Source organism: Canis lupus, chromosome 35 (assembly GCF_048164855.1).
Source record: "Canis lupus baileyi chromosome 35, mCanLup2.hap1, whole genome shotgun sequence".
NCBI lineage: Eukaryota > Metazoa > Chordata > Mammalia > Carnivora > Canidae > Canis > Canis lupus.
The window spans coordinates 15,201,700-15,219,693 of NC_132872.1; the positions used below are offsets into that span (position 1 = coordinate 15,201,700).

At 38.4% G+C, this 17,994-nt stretch overlaps 1 protein-coding gene across 5 annotated transcripts in view; it reads right to left on the minus strand.

Annotated features, from left to right (window-relative positions):
* Window positions 1–7,760: 7,760 nt before the first annotated feature.
* NECTIN3 (nectin cell adhesion molecule 3) overlaps window positions 7,761–17,994 on the minus strand; it is a 301,843-nt gene continuing 291,609 nt past the window's right edge. Inside the window, exons 11-12 of one of the 5 annotated variants that reach the window (XM_072812403.1) lie at window positions 16,556–16,629; window positions 7,761–7,788 (exon numbers count right to left, since the gene is read on the minus strand). In XM_072812403.1, the coding sequence (XP_072668504.1) occupies window positions 7,776–7,788; window positions 16,556–16,629 (87 nt within the window). In that variant the 3' untranslated portion in view covers window positions 7,761–7,775. Of the gene's footprint in view, window positions 7,789–16,555; window positions 16,630–17,994 lie in introns of those variants that run through there. The other 4 variants (XM_072812400.1, XM_072812406.1, XM_072812409.1 and 1 more) reach the window with 4 other exon arrangements.

Sequence of the window (17,994 nt, forward strand, 5' to 3'; positions counted from 1 at the left end):
AAGCAGTAAATCAAATAAACATTGCATCATGGAGATTATAAGGTTACTAAGAAAAAGATTTTTTCCCCAACTTTTCAATATTAGGATATTGTGCTGTGAGATATTTTGATATGGGAGTTAGCAAAGCAAATTGAACTTATCTAGGAAGGTTACAATAATACGTTTTTTTAAAAAAATTGGATTAAACAATGGAACATTTTAAAAAATATGATATCCTGAAAATGTGATCTTCCCTATAGTCTTTTTTCCACATTGATGCTCTACTCTCTGTCCTTTCTGCATTCATAAGACCAGAGAAGTGCCAATAAATTATTCCTCTCCCTGATTGTGCCTGGATTGTGTGTAGTATATTTTATCACACCTACTTTCTTCCTGATCACAGCAAAAGCTTATAAATCTATCAGCAAAGTGATTCCCAGAACATATGGTTCATGGGGGAAAATAGCTTGCATTTAGCTCTGACCAGCTGTCCAGAGCTCAACAATGTTGGTAGCATATTTCAGGACATATAAACTAGGAAATATATTTAGAAAGTGCAAGCTAAGAAATGTACACTAATCTCCACTAGATTCAAAAACACAAATTGTCATTGCACTCTTTCTTAGAGCAGAATTTAATTAAATCATTCCTGGTCACCAAAGATCTGACTGAACAGGAATAATACTCACCTTTTCAGACCCTGTGTAGATGGCATTCATCTGGCTAAAACCATAACAGTAAGCTTTCTGATAACTGGCAAGTTCTTCAATTGCATGTCAGATATGATTTCTGACACTGTAAAAGTTAAATGATCAAGGGAAGATCCATATGCATAAGATGGACCATCTGCATATTTGCATCAGCTTTCAGACACTTACGTGAAAATAAGCCTTATTATAAGTTTCTGAGTTCATGAATAAAAAATAAGTTAGTTAACAGGGCTCCTTGGAGATGTGGCTAATTCTTGGGCTGGGGCAGGAAAAGAAAGACGAACCTGGAATATCTTGTAGTGCCAGAAAGAAAGGGCTTTAAAAATAAAAGAACAAAAGAAAAAGGAAAAAAGATGGACATATGTCAAAAGGACATAGGAACCAATCCAAAAGAGCTCCCAAAGGCCCAAACTGGAACAATCTGAGCAACAAAATAGAGAAATATGGTATTGGATTAAAACTTGCAGAATTAAACAAATAACCACATGTCCATACTAATGTAAATAAATGACTGAATGGGAAATAAGTGGGGAAGAAGAGACAAATCTTCCATAGACAAGAATTCTAAGAAATATATATAGATACTACCCCTTCAGGGCCGCAGAGCTTAATCTCCTGCCCCTTGAATGTTAGTTTGATTTAGTAACTCACTTCCAAAAAATAGAATATGAGAGGAAAAATAATAACTTCAGAGTGGAGATCCTTGACAGAAACCACCTTAACCAAGTGATCAATGGTAGGTAGAATCATCAGTGATAAATTATATTGATAATATGTACCCAATATGTATGATTCAATGAAAAGGTCCCTCACTTCTCTAGTAGTCCTAGTAGGGAAAATCCATAATTAGGGTCTAATTATAAGGATACATCGGGCAAAGTGAAGTCAAGGGACATTCTACAAAATATCTGACCACTGCTCTTCAAAATTCTCAGTAAATAAAGAATAAGGGAAGGCTGAGAAACTCTTATAGACTAGAGGAGAGTAAGGTAACATTATGGCTACATGAAATATGTTATCTTGGATCAGATCCTTCAACAGAAAAAGAATATAAGTGGAAAAAGAGAAAGAGAAAACAGACAGAGACAGAGAAAGAATGAATACCCAAATAGGGAGAGCGGCAGACGGGAGGAGAGGAAGTTGAGCAGGAAGCCTGATTCAGGGCTCTATCCCAGGATCCTGGGATCATGATCTGAGCTGAAGGCAGACACTTAACTGACGGAGCCACTCAGGTGCCCCTCAAGTTTGGATTTTTAAGAATAACTATTTATTTATTTATTTACTTACTTACTTATTTAAGTTATTTATTTATTCATGAGAGATACAGAAAGAAGCAGAGACACAGGCAGAGGGAGAAACAAGGGGCAGGGAAGTCCAATGTAGGACTTAATCCCAGGACCCTAGGATCACACCCTGAGCCAAAAGCAGACACTCAACCACTGAGCCACTCAGGCGTCCCAAGAATAACATTATTTAAACTCAGTTTTTATCTTTACACGTTTAAAATAAGCTAAACCATCATTTAAGGTGTTAAATGCAACTTCACTTTTTACAAAGAGCATCGATTCTTTCCACAAGTGTTTTTGCTGACAACCTCTGAGAGAGATAGGATGGTCATCTATTCATGCACCTGTCCTGGTTAAAACCTTAAATTTTTATAAAGGAGTATACATTCTTCCACTACTTTAATTATGTCCATATATTAACTAATCTCATCATATGATTGCATTCTCAAGATTTACCAGGAGAGATCATGACAAATTCATTAGTGCTTATTTAAAAGTTGGATGAGCACTAGGTGTTAAATTGAATTTAAATTTAAAAAATAAAACTAAAAATAAATAGAAGTTTGAATGAAAGAAACAATATTTATGTACAGTTGCTTGAAGTGTATGCAGTATATCCATTCCTGTGGCTACTCTAAAACCTAGATCTGGAATGAGCGAAGTCATCAGATCTGTCCAATACATTGTGGGCATCATGCCCATCCCCTAGACAATTGCTTTACACCAAATTATTCTTTGGTAAAATGTCATTAGTCTGAATTGAGAGCTACACAGACAACTCCATTAAACTCATCACTGTGGTTTCTAGAGCACTGTTTGAGTTATTATTTCTCACATTACACAGTGTAATCCAGGTATGAGGTATTTCTTAAGCATCAACAATAGGATTATGTTCCTCTCTTGAGAAATAGATGGTTTTTAAACTCCTGCACCTTTTGGATTATAGTGTTGGTTTTGTTTTCCTTTTTGCATTGGATGCTAGAAAACTCCTAGTTAAATTTGTGATGGCATCAAACAAGCATATTTAAAGTCAGAGTAGGCATTACAAGCACCAATCTCACTTTTGACTTCATTTTAACTTATTGCTCCTTTAACATTTATATATATCTCTATCATATTGTTGATATGTGTTCACTCCTGAGAAATTTAGAGAACACAGATAGACAACATTTAAGAAAATTAAAGATTATCCCATGACTCAATCATTGTTAACATATTGCAGTATAGCATATAAACATCTAGGCTTATTTTATCATGCTATATTTTATCACCTTTACTAGGTTGCTTTGAGTTTTGCAGGATTTTTTTGCAGGGGAGGGTGGACATAAGATATAAATTAATTAATTAAAACATAACTAAAGGAAACATATTTAAGTCCTCGATCTTGTTTTGATTGGGTTTGAGCCTATCACTTCTAGGTAGACTAATTTCTGTATCTGTGTCTTCATACATGCTGAGAATCTTTACATTTAGGTACACTGAGGAAAATATCTACAGTCACCAATTTATCTTTAAGTAACATCACCAAAAAGCATATTTTCCTGATGTATTATAAGACAGTCATCCTTGGTTCCTTAATAAACATTCCAGTGCAAGAGCATTACACACTCTTAATGAGAACTTGGAACCAATTCATGTTTTTCCTGTTAATTAAAGAATGGCAACATTCATTGGCTGACTTTTGAAGAAGTAAAAGCTTAACTTGGGGCCTCTGTAAAGTTCTGCTAGTCTCTCTAGCACAAAGTTAGCTACATGAGATACTGTAAGTAAGAACAAATTTCATATATAAGGCAGTGTAGAAATTTCAATGCCATAATCATAATAGTAATAAAATAATACATCTATCTTTTAAAAAGTGAAAAGATACCTTAATAAAAAGAGGGAACTAAGGAAGAGAAAAAGGATATAGATTGTATAAATAATTTTATTAGAGAAATCATGTCTTAATCTTTCTTAGCATAGGTTATTGAAGGAGGAGGGGGAGTGGGAGAAGAGGGAAAGTAGAAGAGGTGAAGATTTTTAAATAAAGACGAAAATAATTGGTGACATCCCAGTTTTCATGAAGTGTTAACAAGGAAGAAAAGGATCTCATTCAGAAATGTAAAAGGCATTTCTAAGGCTACAGAAAGTGTTCATTGGTTTATGGTTATGAATTGTTAGAATCAGAAGGACATCTTTAAAACATATCTACTTTAATCTCTCTCTCTCTCCCTTTTAATATCCATCCATCTCATTCTCCCTTGTTTCCCTCATCCTCCCTCTCCCTCTCCAACCCCTCCCTTTAGCAGATGAAGAAGTAAAAATCCAGAATGATGATACAGTCTACCCTGAATTACAGAATTGTATGGCAGAGATGAGGGTAAAAATCTATACTTATTGATTACTAGCTCAATTTTCCTTTTACTTCACTGGGAAGGGACAAAAAATATATAGCAATGTCATGGTATAGTCAACTCAAAAATGAGCCATGGTTAACAAAGATCCGACTGCTGAGATTAGGCCAGCCTTACTGATGTGTGTCTACAGTGGGACTATGCAGTTAAAGATTTTAGTAATTATGCCTGTTTTTCTCCTGTTGACCTGTACATAATGAAGGCTGAATACATATCATCTATAATAATCTACTAAATTATGGTTGATTTCTACTCCAGCTTGAAGCTTTGGTCAGCCCTTTGATGGTGGAGAAACTATAAAACCATCCCTTTGCCTCCTTGGACTTCTTTCCCCTTCCTCCTGCCAGTCCTTAACCCTAGATCACCCCCTGCCCTAGAAAACAGCTAGAGAAGGTCACACACTGGGTAAACTTCATCTTCTAGCCCATTAGCCCTTGATAGATTCAGACAGTTGCTCCTAATTAATGTGCAGAAATTCTTTTTTCCCCCTAATTAATACTCTGGAAAATTCTACACTGTAGTCATTGCCCTGCTTTTCTTCTATCCTATGTCTAGTTCCATCTTCCAAGTAGATCATCCCATCCATTATGTCACTGTGAAGCTTGAGGCCATTTTTCTTTCTCTCTCCCAGAAAATATCTATGTACATACTTTGGGCACAATCCTATGTACTTCTACACGCTCATCCACTTTCCTAAATTAACTGTTACATCTGCTTCCTGGTCCTATTTCCCCTTCTTCATTTTCAAACCTCCCACTTGCCTACCTCTGCAGATTTTTTTTTTTTTTCTGACAGTTCCTTATATTTGGTTTGCTTAGAATTTTTCTGTTGACTCCTTATCCTCAAAAAAACTCAGGTCTCCACCCTCTTGAAGAAAACATCCTTGAGCTTATTGCTCATTTAGCTGGCCCTGGCCCTGGCCCTTGGCAAGTGCATTAACTCTCAATATCTGAGGTACTGCTGTTGTTTAGTACCTGTACCTTTCTCATAAGCCACAGCTAACATCTATTAAATTCTATTCAAGATCATTCCAGTTTTGTTCAGTCAGTTTAAAAAACGTTGATTTCACATTTGTCACCACCTTTCCTTTTTCTGACTTGTTATATCTTGGTTTCATTTTTTTCTCACTGATCTCCATTTTTATTCAGAACTGAGCTTTCTTATAATCCTTTCCTCATATATGAAAGTGGCTCAAATTGACATTTCTTTTTTTTTAAGATTTTATTTATTCATAAGATACACAGAAAGAGAGAGAGACAGAGAGAGACAGAGAGAGAGAGAGAGAGGCAGAGAAAAAGGCAGAGGGAGAAGCAGGCTCCATATAGGGAGCCTGACGTGGGACTAGATCCCAGGATTCCAGGATCATGCCCTGGGCAGAAGGCAGGTGCTAAACCGCTTAGCCACCCACGGATCCCCTCAAATTGACATTTCTATATAATAGATACCATTCTTCTATTTCTCCTGTGGCACCACATACAAGAAATATAATCTTCCAAGCCCATGGAATTAATGGACTTGTTTCCTAACTCAGACTCTTCTCCAGCAGCTGGTGATTGGGTCAGGCCCTTATTACCTTACATCCTAATAATTACAATGCCTTCACACAAGATTACCAGCCAATGAACTCCGAACAAAGATGGAAGATTAAGCTTCCAAAAAACAAATAAACAAACACACAAAAAAAACCCAAACCAAACCAACAAATCAACAAGCAAACATATCATTGTTCATATTATCCTTCTCTCCCAGAATTCTTTACTGTCTTCCCACAATGTATTCTACAGGATAAAGTCCAAGCTCCTCAGCCTAGAATTCAAGGCTTTCCACTCAAGTCTGTATCTCTAATCTCTTCACATCTTTCATTAACATGAACCCACCTCTTCAACCACATCTGTCTGCTCAGACATGTCATGTGCATTTCCACTGCAGCACATTTCCTTATGCCATGCTTCCTATTTTAAGTCAAACAGCTCCATCCTATCTACATATTATCCAACTGATGCCAGAAAATCTTGGATAAATTCAACATCCACCATTGCTTAAAAACCTTAGTTACCTAGAACCAGGGTATGCTTCCTTAACTTCATGAAGGACTTTTATCTAAATCAACAGTCAATATTACATTTAACTCTGAAGTTCAATTCAGAATAAGAGGAAGATGTTGGCTATTACCAGTATTACCTAATCCCATGATGGAATTTAAGAGATACATCTTGGAAAAGAAGAGCCAAATATATCTTAATTTGAAGATGATATGATTGTTGCCTACTCAGGCAACTTAAGGGAATCAAATAAAAAAGTAGTAGAACCAATAATAATAATAATAACTAATAATAGAGCTCATCAAGTTTGCAGATTATGAAACAAATATCCCCAAATCAATAAATTGCCTATAAATCAGCAATGACCAGTGAGAGAAAACACAATGAAATAATCATACCATTCACAATAACTCAAAAATACATAGTCATAATAACAAAAAAATTAACAAGAAATGTGCAGGATTTATATGAATCAATCTGAAAAACCTTAGTGAGGACTATATATCATATCCACCATTCAATAATCAGTTCAATTTTGCCACCTCCAAAAGGCTTTCCAAAACAAAGGTAAAAAAAATACTCTCTCTCTTCTGAACTCCCATTATATTTCCTGTGGATAACAGTCAACCAATTCCCAATAACACAGTTCCTTAAATTTAAATTGTGAGATTCTAGAGAAAAAGAATTGTACTGTTTATATAGTGGTTATGATGTAACTGTGGTCACTTGTTTTTCTTTAGCTTCTGCTTTCTCATCTCTAAAATGGGCATGCATATCACCAGGTTACTAGGTAGATTACATGAATAATTTATAATATTAACTATATTTATAATCATAATTTATAATAGATAATATTAATAATCTAATTATTAAAATACACCAAATAATTTAAATTAGCATATTACTAATTTAAATTTAATTCTCTAGTATACAACTCGACACATAATAAGCCCCCAACAAATGGTAGCCATTAGTTATAACTCTTGGTACAAGGTTACATACATATAGTTGGCCAAGGTGTTGGCAAGTATTAAACATGAATGATCCCTTTAATTTTATGGATGGCAAGATGGGGAAGAAACATAGACAATACATAGTAACTGCAACTCAGAGTTAAAGGGAGTTAAAAACTATAAGTAAAATATGGTCTAGGTCTTGGAATGAGGAGAACACTTGATTAAGACAAGTTTGCAGTTGCTTTAGAGTGCAGTTGCTGGGAAAGAATGGAGCCAATGGATACTCCAGGGACCAGAAACTATGTAGAGTCATGGAAACACACCCCATTTATTCTTTAAAAAAATTGCACTTACCCTGGTAAGAAGATAAATGTATTCAGAGAGGCAATGGGTTGAACTTGCTGACATTCTAAATATTAATCCTATGGAAAGATTAAAGATAGATTTCAATCAATGGGAAAGTGAGCATGGTGGCAGCAGCCAAACCATATGCAATTAAAATCTCATACTTATGCCTATAGTAGATGCACGATAAATGTGCTTTGAATAAATGCCATGTACTTTCACAATAATTGAGACCACTTAGAGTGATAGATTTAAAGTATTATGAAACAGTTGCTTGTTATCAACTGGTTCAAAAGCCAAGTTCCAATTAGAGAATATTTATTCCACATGAACTACAAAACCAAAGGATATTCTGAATCAGGGTTATGTTAGTTTGACTTCAAGAGGCATTAATTTTTTAAATTATTATTTATCTCTGTTACTTCAAAAACCATTTAAGGCAGCAGAAATCTATATTTTCATTCTAATCCTGTTATCAAACCCCATTGCAAGAACATATAAGAACCCTCATATAACTTATGTTATATAACATTTTTTATATTACCTTGTCACAATTCTTAGTAGCTTTTCAGATACATTGTACTATTATTTTAGCAAAGATCTTTTAATGTTAACATAGTCTCTGCAATGGTGTCCTCCTAGACATGGTTAAGTTAAGATTCAAGAGAACCTTAACAGTGTTTAGAACTCATTTGCCAATCTAGTTCCTCCTGCTTCCTCTCTATTGCATAGGGCTCAAGAGAGCATATATAACTTGTTCTCATATTACATAAAGGCTTCTTCTGTTGGACTAGCCTAATATTTGAAAAACAAGTCAAATGGAAATAAAAGGCAACCACCATCCCTATCACACTACTAAGTTCACACAAGAATTTGATTATACAGCTACATTAAAAACATGAACAACTTTCAGTGTAACTTTCAATGTTTTTCACAGATAATCATAACCATCATCTAAGAAGTCCTGAACTTTGATAGATCACAGAAGAAGTGCTGTGATGAGCTATAGTGAGGCAGTTTTTGGAATGTAGAGCAGAAGATAATCCAACTAACTAAAAGGGCTTTCCAGCATTGTATCAATAATTATGCATAAGAGATCTGTGAACACTCAGTATGGAGAAATGAGATGAAAAGATTTTAAAAGCCAAGTAAAAATGTAAATGCCAGTTTGAAGCAACACTAACTAAAGTGATGTTGCCATAGTACTGAGAAAGGACATTGAATTGGATTTTTCTGCTGAAGAACTAGGTTAAAATCCCAAACCTGCCACTTACTGCCTCTGTTAGTTAAGTAAATTATTTATCCCCCCAAATCTCATTTCCTTCATTTATACATTGTCTGACAGTAATCACTACCTCCTGAGTTGCTTTGAGGACTAAATGAGACAGACTTTGTAAGAAACCTTAATAAATTTTACTAATCGACATTATGAAAATGAATAAATCATTAAAAAAGAGATAAACAAGCCCCATATGGAGTTGTTTGCCCATCACAACAGCAAACCAAGACTTAATAACAGTTTCAACCTATCCACTTGGTATTCATGATTCGCTTAATAAAGCCAATTCCATGTTCAAATTAGCTCAGCTGAAATTTTGTTAACACTATAAAATGTGTGCCTGTGTGTTTCAATGCCACAAGGAGGCACACGTTTATTAAGTGAATAGAACTGTGAGTTTTATGAAGGTGAAAACCATCTCTGTGTTTGTGACTCAGGGTCTACCTTAGTACTCAGGACTCTATAGGTATTTGGTGAGTGAAAAAAAAAATTAATAAATGAATGGTTACCAAGAACTATAAATAGGGACTCAAGAAGAGGAGAGTTTTCAGAAAGAAAGTTTAAAAGGAAACCAGATTGTTGCCTTGTGTTTATTTATTTTTTTTCAAGGACAATAAAGAGTCAAGGAATGTAGATAAGACACTAACATCTGTATGGCGTAAAGCAAAAGCACTGTCATTCAGCTGATGAGTGTTCTGAATGAAGAGTAAACAAGATGGCATGGATCGTAGCCTGGCGTACTTCCATTCAGAGAAACTCTTCAAGTCATCTGTGTTTCGTAACAATTCATTATCTCAGGGATAGTCATGTAAATCAGTCCATGCGTATTAGAAGATACAAAAGTGGGCTGATAAACCACATGCCTAAGAAGAGCTAATCACACATCTTGAAAGACTGATGAGATTCCTCTATGGGAGAGTGTTTGTCCTCAAGAATCAGCAGGACAAAACAAATGTGGTTAGTGGTATGATTCAGGTCATAAATCCACCTCCCCTTACGCCCTTGTAAAGCAGATCTCAGAAGTCACTCAGAGCTCCTGCTGTGTGGACCACTTTGAACTGTACCCTGTAGGAAAGTGAAAGGAAATAGAAAAAAAAAGTAAGGCTTCAAGTTACTTAATATCGAATGAAGACAAAAGTGAATGAGAAAATTATTTTTTACAAAAACTAAAGACAATATGGTATAGAGGTAAAGAGCACAAGCTTAAGAATCAGGTTAATCAGGGTTGGATTCCTGTCTCTACCACTTCCTTACAAAGTGACCACATTAAAGTAACTCAAGGGGCACTTGGATGACTCAGTTAAGTATTGCCTTCAGCTCAGATCCTGATCTCAGTGTCCTGGGACCGAGCCCCACATTGGGCTCCCTGCTAGGCAGGGAGTCTGCTTCTCCCTCTCTCATCCTGCCCCTCCCACCCTGCTCATGTGCTCACTCACTCACTCGCTCTCCCTCTCTCTTAAATAAATAAATAAATAAATAAATAAATAAATAAATAAATAAATAATCTTTAAAAAAATAAAGTAACTCAAAATGTCTATGCCTTGGCTCCATGGGGGTGATGATGTCTCATGGGACATAATGGGGGTGACCTGCATGTCACATGCAACAACACATGTCATCCACTTGGTGAAAGCATTCAGTACTGATAAACACTATATTTATGTCAAGGGAAATGGTCTCTGTCTTGGAAATATAAGCATTCTGTTGCCCCCTCAAAATCAAGTAATTTGATTTTTCAATTACTTAGATTTTTTTCAAATGCCCATCATTGCAAGTTGAATTGTTGCTAATTGAGAGAATAGTGAACCAGAGACACACAGAGGTCCATTACTGGGTTAGGAAGAGCTCTGTTTTCCATCTTCTGCTTAAGCCTTGACAGAAAGGCACTGAGTGGCTTGGGGCCTACGGAGGTTCAGGGTGGACTTGGGAGTCTGACAACCAGGGTTCCAGTGTCCTCCTGCCACTCACAAGCTGTGTTACCCTGCCAAGCCCTTTATCTGCAGACCTCGGTGTCCACCCCTGCAAAAGGAGAATGGCACCACCTAAGAGAGTTGTTGCTTCCTACAGGAAATCAGTGTGTGACATGCTTAACCTACTACCTAGCCATTGAAGCATTCAACAGAATTCAGATGACAACGGTAATAGTTAAGTAGGTCGCCCTGCGATTTGAATCTGAAAGTCTAATGTTACTACAGAATTCCTTATAAGGAGTCAAAACGGTGAACTCAAACTGAAATGATATATTATTGGCACTACGTGTTTTATAACCAGGGTAAAAACTGCTGCTAATTTGGGTGAAGGTTTCTACGAACCTGGGAGAGACAATAAGCTCCTACTTGATGTCTGATTCCCCCAAACTTCTCCATTATACTCCTCAAACCTTCCTAGCTCTCGGTTAATTTTTTTCCTTCTGATCTTTTATGAGGAGACATTTGTCAAATATTTTATACTTAACTAAATGCCACCACATTAAATATCTTTTACCTTCAAATAACTTCCAATTCCAATCTGAAAGTAAGTATGAAACCCCTGGGAAGTCTGGGATGTCTAGTGACGTTACATCAGCACCAAGGACACTCTGGCAGCACAAGCCTTAAGCTGCAATTAAAAGGAAGCTACCACTCATGGAGCACCTTCTAATACCAGGTACTACGCCAGGCTCTTTACATATTTAATTGAATCTATAACAACCTTGAAAAGTGAATGTTCTTATGCTCGTACTTGAAAAGCAGACCTTGAAAACATGAGACAGTTTGCTTAAGATCAAAGAGTTAAGAAGAGGCAGAGTCAGAGCTAGATTTTGAGTCTGTCTGACTTCAAAGCCTTTCCTCTTAAGCCTTACCGCCTCTCCCCAGGAAACTGGGCACCCGCCCAAGCCGTCAGTAGGGGCCACAGCAACCTGCCAGTGGCAGCAGGGCCCAGGCACTGTGGCAGGTAGCCCCATGGAATCCAACGCACACCAGAGGGTGGAAGCTCGCTGCTCCAGACAGGATTGGCAAAGGCACCAGCAGGTCTGCAGGTGAGGTTCATAGAAAATTGAGCTCCAGCAAAATGGAAAGACAAAGGCAGAGGGGCAGGTGGAGCCTGACACAGGGAGCTTTACCATGAACTCATTTGGTCCAGAGACTTTCAAGTTGTTACTGCTCACAGTGGCATTTTATTTTGTTTTCCTGTTAACAGTGGCACTCTTTTTTTTTTTTTTTTTCCAGATGAACTCTTAGGGGCTACCCCTTTATAAATGACTATATATATAAAAGCTCAGATGTTCTGATGTGGGATCAAGGTACAAAGAACTAGGGCCTTGAGATTCTTGGCTGGCTTCTGGTAAGGTGGCTCCAGAGACACCTCTGTGGATCCACAAGACTCTCAGGAGCAGTTTGAAAATTACTACACTACTTACTAAGTGTAAAAAAAAAAGAGAGAGGGAGAGAGAACTGAACATTACAGAACCATTTCACACAATGTCCTTTTTCTAGAGTGTTTCTGAAAGTGTGCACAAGGAGCAAATAAATCATTCGCACAAATGCAGATTCCTGTTCCCCCGTCCAAACCTGCTCTTTGAGGGAATTCTTAGCCAAAGACTCCCATTCTTGCCATAGCCCGAGTAATGCATAGACTCCCTATAAATCCGTGGCTTGAAAGTTTCAGAACCTAAAGAGTTACATCACTCAAGGTTTTGTGTGTGTGTGTGTGTGTTTTCCCCAACAAAGCCCACAACTTAGTAACAATCTATCTCCACTGAGGTGACCTGCTTCCTGCACTTGATCTAAGATGATTGACAATGATGGCATCCAATGACAACCTTTCTCTGCTTATGTGAGTGACAGGCTTCCTCCAGGATCTAATAAAAATGTGAAAAAGTACAAGCATGCAAAAATTGTCATAATATAGAGTAAAGTAAAAAGATTTTGAAAAAGCCAACATTTATTTTTTCTTCTCTTTAATTATAACTTTCATAGAAGTACAAAAAATCTCAAGCTTTGCATTTCCAGACTCTCCTAGAAAGAGTTTCTCAGACTCTGGTGGGGGAGTTGCGGGGCGGCGGGGGGGGGGGGGGGAGAGATTCAGGAATCTGCATTTTTGTTAGTTCCCCAAGCAAGTCTTGGGCATACATTAGCAGTCTAAGACTTTGCTGCTTAAAGTATGGCCTGCAGAGACGCAGCACTGATCATCATGAAACTTGACGGAAATGCAGACCCTTGGGCCCCAGTTCAGACTTGCTGGATCAGAATCCGCACTTTAACAAGATCCCCAGGTGATTCCAATGTGCCGCAAAGTTTGGAAACTATGGGTCCACAAATTTACTACTCCAAGCGTGGTCTCGGGCACTCTTTAGAAATGCAGAGTCTTAGGCTCTACCCCAGATCTGCTGAATCAGAAGCTGTATTTTAACAACATCCCCTAGTGGTCTATAAATAAAGTTCACAAAGCATGGGTCTAGAAGAAGCCAGGCGGACCCCTCAACCTGCATTTGGAAAGGAGTTGAGGGAGCACCCGGAAGCACATTCTCAACAGCATACCTGGCATGGTCAGGTACAGGCCTGCAGCAAAGCTGCTTTTCCACGAAGAAACCTGCCATTGCTATTGCTTGTTACTTGCTTGGTGTCTCAGCCCATTATGGCCTGGTAAGGGGACGGAAGCAGAACAGTTCTTTCTCTGTCTGTTTGAGCAAGAATGTTACCATTCACTGTTGATTAAAAAAAACATATTGTACTTGCCTGTGCATTCCAGGCTGGGGAAGGAAGACATTGTCCCCACCCTCCAGACCTTACCCATTCCACATCAATAGGCCTTCCCTGTCCCCTTACCAGCTCTGCCTCCCAGAGCCCATTTTGAATGTGGATTATGAACCACTTTGGTGAAGCTGTTCCTCATTGGCTGGAGCTTGGCTGTGCCACATTTCGCAGTGCCCTCAAGGACGGGTCACCAGTTGATCTACATTTCTCTTCACACATTAGGACTCACTCAACAACGCTTCCTGTGTGCAATCACCTGTAGCTCCCTTGGTGAAGCAGCAAGAGGACTTGACCCAGGGCTGCTCCCTGACTGCTCAGGCCCATGACCTCCACGACAGACCCTCTGAACCATTCTGACCCTTGTATCCTTCAGAAGACTGCTTCTGGCCTCTGCATTCCCCAGGGGTTAAAAAGAGAAGGTGAGCCCCCCAGATCCTCTGTGGATTTTCAACGATCCTGATGGGAAAGGGTCTCAGTTCCTCTCTATGTCTGCAATGCTCTGGTGCTGTCAGCCAGTCTTCACACTGCTCTCCTCCTTTCAGGAAGTGTTTTTTTCTATTTAGGATTCAGTCAGGCAGAGAAGCATATGTCTCCCTCCTTCCTGCAACATGTGTCCTTTCATGGCAGGGTGTGGGTGAAAGTGTCTGGGCAGCGCTGAGCTCATTTTCACAGCCATTTTGTGGATCTCCAACATTGCTGGCAGGATCTCCTCCAGAGAGCTTTCCATCAGCACAGTGTTGAAACCACACATCCAGCCATGCTCTGCATTACACGTGTGATTTAACTGCCTTCGCTGAGGCAATGAATGTTGGGGTTTCTGTGTTTTGTGGTGCTGCTGCTGTTACTGGTTCAGGAGAGAATTTGAACCACCCTATGTAACTCTTACACCCCTACACCTTTTTCCACACTAACCCCACCGCTTGTCTTGCTGCCGCATCACAGCTGTGGGAAATTCCCCCAGTGTGGACAGACATGGTGATTCATTCTCCACTCCCATCCGTTATTTTCAAAGAAGTTTCAAAAAGTTTGGGCATCCATCTTTAGGCTAACAGGGAACTTGCCTAATTGTACTCTAAGATGAGTCTCCATTTGCTTGTTTCTGGAATAGATTGAAACCATTTCCTGTAGATAAGCATGACTCTGAACTTCATGAAAGTCACCAAACCCTTATGGTTGCCACATCTCTGAATGCAAACATTCCTGTAAAAGGCTGGAGGCTATGCAAGGTGGTCTTCTCAAATCCTTTCTAGCACCAAGACCAATGCATCTGAGAACATCTCTCCTTCTGTCTCATCTCACCTCCTTTTCAGCAAGACCTTTGTGAAGACTCCCATTCTCAGAGCAGTATGGGTACTCTAGCCTTTACTGCAGTTTTCCTGTGAGGCAGCTCCTCCTCGGGTTGGAAGAGTAGGCACAAGGGGGTCCATGGATAGAATTTGTACTCTTTCTCATTGAAAGAGATTCCTGTATCTCACTGCATGTATATTCTGTTTTTGTTTTGTTTTTTACCAAATAGGTCTTCAGTCCATCTCCTGAAATGTGACTTTATTCCCTTTTTGTTCTTTTCATCATTTATGCATCCTTTCCTTCAACAAGTGTTCACAGAATGTCTTCATATGCCAGGCACTGTGCTGGGTACTACAGATTCAAAGATGAGTTCGCCTCATGGAGCTTATGGTGTAGACAGGTATTTAGGCCTTCGTCAAAAACACACAATGCATAGCCACAGACTGGAGTAAGTAAGAGCCCTGAAAGAAAGGAACACCATTCCAGATGAGTCTGTAACCACAGCACACGACCGCATCAGTGTGAATGATGCTAAGCAATCTGAGAGATTCACTGGCACAACTGGACAAGCCAGACAAAACTCATCAAAATCTTGTCCGAAGACCCTTGTAATCTGTCACTTTGTGAGGGACTTTCCAAACAGAATAGTTAATAAGTGCTTGGTGAAGACAGGTGAATTCATATGCTAGAAAGAAGCCAGCATCTTCTTTCCCAGTATCTTTGCAGGCATATTAATTGATTGTATTGTCACTGCATCAAGTCTTGCCTGACAGCTGTCAAGATTCAGCGAACTATAGGAACAAAGTAATGTGACAGCTTCGGAGCACTACAGAAGAAAGTCCTAAGATAGAATGAATGATCTCATACAAATGCAATTCCTGCACCATTCCCATTTCAGGTGGTCTGGGCAGATCCCAAACTTATTCAACCAGTGGTAGCTCAGGTATACAGCAGATTACAAAGAGAAACTTTTCCAAACTAAATTCCCCATGAGCACCTTGGTGAAGATGCTGAAGGCAAGGCAGCATGTTAGAGGGAGATGCTACAAAAGACCTGGACAGAATAGATGAGAAGAGCAAGGACTGTACGACAAGGGTGGTGCTATCTCTTCCTTCCCACTGATGCATTTGTTCACGCAGATCCGTGTATATTTATCATGCGGTTTTCAGTTATAAGTACTGAAGCCCAATTCAGTTTGCTATTTCAGAACAGTAATTTATTGGCTCATCTATTACAAAAGTTCAGGAATACATCAATTTCCAGTCAAAGGCTGAATGATGTAAGCTAATCCTAGCGTCTAATTTTCTTCTCTCCTTCCTTATCTCTGCCTTCCCCTGTCTTGGCCTTACTCACAGACAGGCTTTCTCCACACAGTGGCACCCAACAGATGCAGACTGAGATCTTCTAAGGTTAAAGAGAGTTTTTCCCCCTGGATAATTCTAGAAGATCCTGAGGAAAGGTTCTCATTAACTCAGTTGGTCGCATTCCCATCCCTAAACAAATGCAGGTGAACAAAGTTTTAACTAGTTTTGCTTAGGTTACCTTGGTCTTTGCTGGAGTCTGTGATTAGTGCTAGATCCATTATCTGTTGTGGCTGAGAGTGATGTAGGGAGATTCTGGGAAAGAAAATCAGAGAGCTATTAATGGGATGGGGAATGGAGCTGGCTACTCTACTACGTGCTAATGTTAGTGCTTACAATAGAATGGAGGGTTTTCCAGGTAAGAGTAAGAGGGTTTTCCAAGTGGAAAAAAGAATTGGCTGCTCATCTGGAAAAACAAAGTTATTTGGCAAAATTTGTGACTTAGAATAAGATAGTCAAAATCACATTAGACAAAATCCTGGAAGAAATACAGGAGAAGACAAATAACATCATTCTTAAATGGAGGACAAATGTGATGAACTCATTAGATTTTTCCAATTCTTATTTCATGATGACTCACACTAAGAAGACACTCAATAAATATTTTTATTTGATTTCTGTGATTTGATACTCAGAGTGAAAATTAATCTCCATGCAATTATAAGAGAACTAATTAAGGCAGCAGAGTTATTGCTAAGATGCCTAATCAATAAAACCTGCAGGTGTCCTTTCAATTAGATTAGGAAGTTAATGAATACACATTTTTTCCTCAATTTTCTGTGCCAACATAAAATTTCTTCCCATGCTTTAAATGATTTCATCTTCTTCTCATGGAAAGGAAAAGATTACTGACACTTTAAGGTGTTACCAGGACTAATCTCATGTTTCTAAGCAGGCTCCTCTCTAAAACCACCCCAGAAATATGTTTACAAGTAGGATTGAATGACGTGAACAAATTCCCCACAGTCAAGTATCACCCCCCAAATCAACTACCTAAGCCGTACACACAAAAGCAGCTGGCTTGGCCACACTGAATCCTGTCACATTTCCTAGCATCTAGTGGTAGGTATAAAAATGTTTACTGAATTAAGAGAGTAAGTGATAATGGCTAAAAATGCCAAACTGACCATTCCAAGGCCCAGGACTAGACAGTTCTTTGAAGATGGACTCCTGAGCTTCATCATGGTTGAAGAGTGAAAATACTAAGGTCTTTGGGGCCAAGGAGTTTTGGATTAAAATCTCATCATCTCCTTCACTTTGGTATATCGATTATCCTCCCTGAGCTTCAAATTTCTCATATGTAAAAGATAACACTACCAATAATAGCTTGTAGAGTTTTTATAAGGATTTGATGAGATACTGTATACAAAGTAGCTAGAACATAACACAACCTCAAAAGTGGCTACCATATTTATATATTTTTTTTATATTTATATTTTTCAAGGTCTTCATAAAATGTAGTACTAATAAACATTTGTAATGTCTCCAAAATTACCCCTGAATCATGATATTACATTTATAATCCACTAGGTCACAAATGTTTTGAGTATTTCTTTGTATATAGAAAATAAACTGATTGAATGAAATCTCTTTGTCAAGTAGAATTATGTTAGTCACTGA